We start from the raw sequence: 6018 nt of genomic DNA, 5'->3' as shown, positions 1-6018 counted from the left end.
CAGGAGGGCAAGTCAGGCTGCAGCTGGAGGGAAGGGCTGGATGAGAGTAGTGCATCCCCCACCCCAGGCACAACAGTGGGAGCCACTTGGCTGCCAGCTTCTCCCAAACCCTCCATGTTCCAGGGAGCACACCTCCAGTTTGCTCTGACACAGCTCCTCCACACCCTGGGGGAACCCTTAACCCACAGGGATCAGGAGCCCATCACCCATGCAATGGCTTTGCCCCATCACTCAAGGGATTTGGCCCAGCTGGATCTCAGACACTCTTACTGCTCTCTGCATGTCAGTTCCCCATTAGACACAGTAATTAGGAAAGGTCATCAACCCAGCAGTCACATCTAAAGACACCCTGATGTCACTCTCAGGGATTCCAGCTCAGCTCAGTGGTGACATGGCCACGGCACCCCAGCCCCACCCCCCACCAAACCAGGCAAAGCCACAGTGGCCACAAGCTGGGAAAGTGCCCAGATTGACTTTTTTTTTTGCCTCCAAGAAGGAAAAACAACAGAGCAGCCCTAAGACCCTTCCAGTTTGGTTATGCCTGGTGCCAAATCTCCACTGCTGGTAAAATGACTTCCTGATGGTGTCATGGAGATGATGGGGGCAAGCATAAATGGGCACCGATCCACAAATCTCAAGGGCTGGAGTATGGAAAACATGGTGTCAGCAGATCCATCCCAACCCGCCTCCCCAGCCATGGGCCAGGCACTGCAGAGCAGGACCCAGCTGGAGCTGGGACATGTTGGCAGCGTTGCTGGGCACCAAATCCTCTGCCAGCTGCATCCCAGCTGGAGTGGCTGCAGCTGGACAGAGCCAGTGGGCCCCAGCCCAAACCCACTCCCCTGGGGACACAGCTGCCCCCAGCCCTGGGCACCATGCCCCAAGGCTGCTCAGCCCATTTCACACTCCAACAACTTGCAAAGTGCCACCTTGGCCAAGCCTGGTGCCTGCTGTGTGCCTGTCATGTGCCAGTTGTGTGCCTGTCTTGTGCCTGCTAGGATGGGTGCTGAGCTCCTGCGTCTGCTGCGCTGTATGGGGAGCAGGGATAGTCCCCCAGCAAGGCCAAACCTCTCACCCTACCACTTGGCCCCACAGTTCTGTCCCAGGCTGAGATTTTAGGAGAGCAGAGGAGGGTGGTTTTTTTCCAGGAGAGTCTGATACTTCTGGGAAAGACAGAGAAGATAAAGCACTTTGTGCACACAAAAATATTTTAGCAGCTGCTCCTTTAGCGTGCTCCTGACACAGAGCTGAGAGAACATTCTGTATGGCAAGGATGTTGCTTGTGCCTTCGTTGCAGAAATCCCCTTTTTAGCAAAATTGTACCCTGCTGACAAAAACACTGGTTTGGATATAGTCGCAGGGATTTGCCTGAGCACCCAGAACATTCCTGAGCCTGCCTTACTGCACCACTTGGCACAGCTCAGCTCAAGGTTCCAGCACCAAGGCTGCATCCTGAGCATCCCCCATCCCCACCTTCCCAGTGCTGTGCCAGAGTCTCAGAACAGGTTGATCCACACTCTGCCCTCTGGCACTGTGCTGAAAGCATCACCACACCCCCCTGAGACCCTCTCACCTCTGCCTTTGCTACCAAAGGTGGCCATGATCCTCAGGCTGGGCATCCTAAACTGGTGCCAGTGTCCAGCAACTGTTCCAGCACCACAGTTAGTTGGCAAAGCCCCACCACCCCACCCCACAAAATGCAAATGATCCCTGTTTTTATGTCTTGAGTGAAATGCCAGCATGGGCAAGATGCCAGCTCTAAATCCCCATCCTTGCTGTCACCCTCTGTTAATTGCTGGGAAAACCTGAGCACCACGCAGCAGGACCTGCGGGAGCTGTCTGCATGTCCCAGCTGGCTGGAAAATGCTTTCCTCATCCTTTCACACAACATTTCAGTCCCACACTGGGTAAAACTACCCGAGGATGAGTAGACCCTCGATGGCCCTTGTGCCCCTGGAGTGGGGGAAGGAGAAGGCCTGGGGAAGACCCCAGACAGAGGCAGAGCTTTAAGTGGGAGCCCCCCAGGAATGCTATCCCTGTGAGGCTGTTTGTAATTCTGTGATGTGGTTTTCTCTCTGTTTTTGGATAGAAATTCCACCCTTGACTTGAAAAACCCCAAAAAACCACCACTTTTTGTTGATTTGTTTTTGCCAAACAGGCCTTTTCTAAAGCACAACACCCCTTGCTGCTCTGTGAGCTTGTCCTTCCCCCTCTGCTCACCAATCATCCCAGCTATCGCCCAAGAGCGCTTCTGCTGCAGGAAACCTCTCAGCTGGCAACAGCATAGGGCACAAGGGGGCAGGAGGTGCCTGAGCATCACCTGTGCCATGAGGTGCCCCCAGGCAAGCTCACCAGTGCCTCACTTACTATGTGCCATGGGAGCCGGGGTGGCAGAGGCACTGCCCAGTCTCGAAGTGGCACTGGCCATTGACGCAGTCGCTGCAGACGAAGGCGCAGTTCTCCCCGTATGTCCCGTTCCGGCACTTGGTTTCACACCTGGGAGGGATGAGGGCAAGATGCTGGAGCACTTGGGGACCTCCAGCATCCTTCCACATGCACGGAGATGGGGCTGTATATCACCGTGGTGGCTTGCGGTTTCTGAAGCCAGGAGAGGGGTACAGGGATGGACTGAGCCCACTGACACGGCCATGGAACTGGAGGGAGTCTGCGAGACCCCTGCCTATGCCCCTCGGACGCTGGATGGGTCAGTGGAGCTCAGCTCTCAAGCTGGGATGCTCTTCTGCAAACTACTGTGCCCAGGATCGATTCCAGGGCTGCAAAACCCTTCAGTGACCCTGTTCCCTGGGAGAATCAGGGAAGTCAGGCACTGCTCTCCCAGAACCCAGTGCTGCACCCAGCTGCACTCACCGGTCTCCGATCCAGCCCGGATTGCAGTGGGAGCATTTGCCATTGATGTGATTGCAGGTGTGGCCATCCTTGCAGGGGGGACAGAGCTTCTCGCAGCCCTCTCCGTAGAAGCCAGGTGAGCAGGGCTGGTCGCACTTGGTGCCATTCCAGCCTGCCTCACACGTCAGGCAGCGCCCATCGGCCACGGTGCACGGCTGCAGGCTCTTGCACTGCCCACACCTGCAACGAGGGGAACCCATCACCCAGCACAGCCCAAATGCTCCTGCTGCCACCTCCCACTGGTACCAGATCAGAGCCAGCAGGGATGGCCACTCACCGCCTCCTGCAGCCCTGGCCGTAGAAGCCGGCCGGACACGGCTCGCGGCAGTACTTGCCCCGGTAGCCCGGCTCGCAGGTGCAGGTCCCGTCCACCTGGTTGCACTTGCCCTTGTAGCACTGGCAGTAGCGGTCGCAGCGAGGCCCGAAGGTCCTCTCCCGGCACTGGCAGCGCCCTGTGAACTGCTCACAGGGCGAGTTGTTGCAGGAGCACTGGTTGTTGCAGCCACGGCCCCACCAGCCAGGCTGGCACAGGCAGTTTCCTGTCTGCTGGTCACACTGGGAATTGTGGCTGCAGTAGCAGGAGCTGGAGCACTGTGGGCCCCACCAGTTGGGCTCGCAGGTGCATTTGCCCGTCTTCTGGTCACACTTGCCGTGCTTGCAGAGGCAGATGTTCTCGCACTTGGGGCCCCAGCGGTTGAGGTTGCAGGTGCACTGGCCCGTCACATCCTCGCACTGCCCATTGGGATGGCAGGTGCACATTTCCTTGCAGTCGGGACCCCAGAACTGCCGGGGGCACTCTGTGGGGAAAGCCATCGGCCTCAGCACTGCCCACAGGGGCAAATCCATCCAGGCACCAGTGGAGACCTCCAGTCTCCCCAGCACCTCTTGATCACAGTCCTCCCTCTCCTCCTCCCAGTGCACTGGATCTAAGAGGAGACCCCGGCAAGGGGACAATGCCCTGGGAAACAGAGCCAGGGGACAGGCAAGGGCAGAGCTAGAGCAGTCACAGCTCCATTCCTGATGATCTGCTCTGGAAAGTCACCCCAGGATGAGCCAGGTCCACCCCGGTGAACCCCCTGAGCACACAAAGGCACCCGCCAGTACTCACTGGTGTCGCAGTTGGCACCGAAGTAGCCGTGGCGGCAGCGGCACTCGCCGGGCCTGACGCATACCTCGTTCTCCTTGCAGGTGAAGTTCCCCTCGCACACGGCTGTACAGATGGACAGACAGCAGCCATGAGTACCAGTGCTTGTGCCCTAAAGCCCCCCAGACCCCCCCCCAGAGCAGAAAAAGGGCTGTGCAGTGACCCTCTGAGTCCTGCTGAGCTGCGGCACTGTGCTATCCTGGCAAGCAGCTGCCTGGGGCTGGATGGGCCCCTTTGCAGAAAAATTCCACCAGCCTCCTGTCACCCAGCTCAGCTCCATCTCTGCCACCCAGAGAGGATGCCATCTATCCCAGCCACCAGCCTTCTGCCACCCAGCCAAGCCATGTCCCTGCCAGAGGCTGCACCCAACGGCGTTGTCCCAGCTCAGCTCCGCATTGCTAGAGGGGAGAAGGGGACACAGAGTAGAGGGGTTGTGGGCACTGTCATCCCAGCACTGCCTCTCCCATGTGGCCACTTGCCCCCAAAGGCCACCAGCCCCTCTCCTGCCGAGAGGATCTCATGCTGAGACTGATGCCTGGAGCCAGCCAAGCACAGGATGTGGTGCAGGCAGCACTCGCAGATCCCACACCGCCCTGGACAAGCTTCCTTAGGCACTGGGACAGGGAGAGACAACCACCCATCCCAGCCACCTTACCTGGGACTTGTTAGACCTACGGTGATGGATATTATAGAAATCCCTAAAATAGACAGATTACACAGGTTAGGAGCAGTGAGTCTAAAGGTTAGAGCAGGTTTGGGGGCAGGAGATGAGAACAGCTCGCTGTGGGACCATCCTCCCCCCATTGTCCTGCCAGATCCTGTCCTTCTCCCCTCCAAACAGGCACATCCCGTTCTCAGCACATGCAGTGAGTAGTTACAGGGCTCATGCACAGTGGGTTAGTTGGTTATGTGCACTTTGGTCCCAGCTGCAAAGTGCCACCTCCAGTTCTCCTGTGGCCAGCTGAGACTGTGGGGGAGCTCCAGAGCAGCTGCCTCCATTGTGGTGGCAATGCAGGGAATGATGCTCCCAGGGTTTCATGCTGAGCATCCATGCTGAGCTCGCTGTGGCCCCCAGTAAAGAGCTATGACACCTTTTAGGACCCCAGCCCAAGCTCAGTGGTCTTTGGCAGCCCAGCAGCCTCTTCCCAGTGAGGCCACAAGAGACCACGTGCCTGGTGTGGGTAGCTTCAGCTTCACTGCTGGCTCTGGTTCAGGTCCCCACGCTGCTGCAGCATCTGTGGGGAATCTCAGTCCCATCCCTGCAGCTGCACCTTCATCCTGGGGGACACTTCACTGTCCCTTAGGACCCCGAGCAGCACCCCCAAGTCCTCAGACCCAGAGCTGGCTGGTAAGGAAAGAAACCCCCACAGCTCTGTGACCCCTGACACTGGGGCTGAGCACTCATTCCATCCACACCGTGCTGGCCTGGGGCGCTGCAGGGAGACAGGACCCTGGCTGCAGGGCCCCAGGCCAGGGAGTCCCAGCCACAGGACACATCAAGGTGGCCCCTGACAGTGGTGGTGAGGCCAGGAGGGCTCAGTGAAGGATGGCCAGAGCCCAATGAAGCAAAATGCTGGTGTTTACCTATTAAACACTCGCTCCCTTGTTGCCTCCATCCCTGGCAGCACACGAGAACCGAGGAGCTGCAGCGATAGAAAAAAGCGTCACAAATAGTTACAACCTTCAGAAAGTCCTGGCCCTTCCCAAAAACCCACCAGGAGCACTGAAGCCATGATGGTAAGAGATCCTGCTGGGAGTTTCTGCACCTCCAAAGGGGAAGGAGAGCTCTTGGCTCCTCCTCCAGCACACAGAGAGTTAATGGATCTGCTGGGGGATCCCATGGATGCCCCACCAGCCATTAAGGTGATGCTAGGACTAAGAATAGATCCAGTTTTTCCCATTAATGAGTGATGAAAAAGCAAAAGTCATGTGTGCAACCTCCACAATAAAAAAAATCCAAAGGCCCT

General features: G+C 57.7%; 1 protein-coding gene across 1 annotated transcript in view; it reads right to left on the bottom strand.

The window, feature by feature from the left end:
- Window positions 1-5787, bottom strand: part of LOC102039667 (scavenger receptor class F member 2) — a 14477-nt gene extending 8690 nt beyond the window's left edge. The window contains exons 1-6 of the mRNA XM_005427592.2: window positions 5636-5787; window positions 4016-4117; window positions 3185-3704; window positions 2869-3087; window positions 2368-2496; window positions 1-23 (exon numbers count right to left, since the gene is read on the bottom strand). The exon at window positions 1-23 is cut by the window's left edge and continues 9 nt beyond it. Coding sequence (XP_005427649.1) covers window positions 1-23; window positions 2368-2496; window positions 2869-3087; window positions 3185-3666 — 853 coding nt within the window. The 5' untranslated portion in view covers window positions 3667-3704; window positions 4016-4117; window positions 5636-5787. The remainder of the gene's footprint in view (window positions 24-2367; window positions 2497-2868; window positions 3088-3184; window positions 3705-4015; window positions 4118-5635) is intronic.
- Window positions 5788-6018: the final 231 nt, after the last annotated feature.

This window comes from Geospiza fortis, unplaced genomic scaffold (genome assembly GCF_000277835.1).
Source record: "Geospiza fortis unplaced genomic scaffold, GeoFor_1.0 scaffold224, whole genome shotgun sequence".
Taxonomy (NCBI): Eukaryota; Metazoa; Chordata; class Aves; order Passeriformes; family Thraupidae; genus Geospiza; species Geospiza fortis.
The sequence above is the reverse complement of the archived record's forward strand: the minus strand, read 5'-3'. Positions and strand labels throughout refer to the sequence as shown.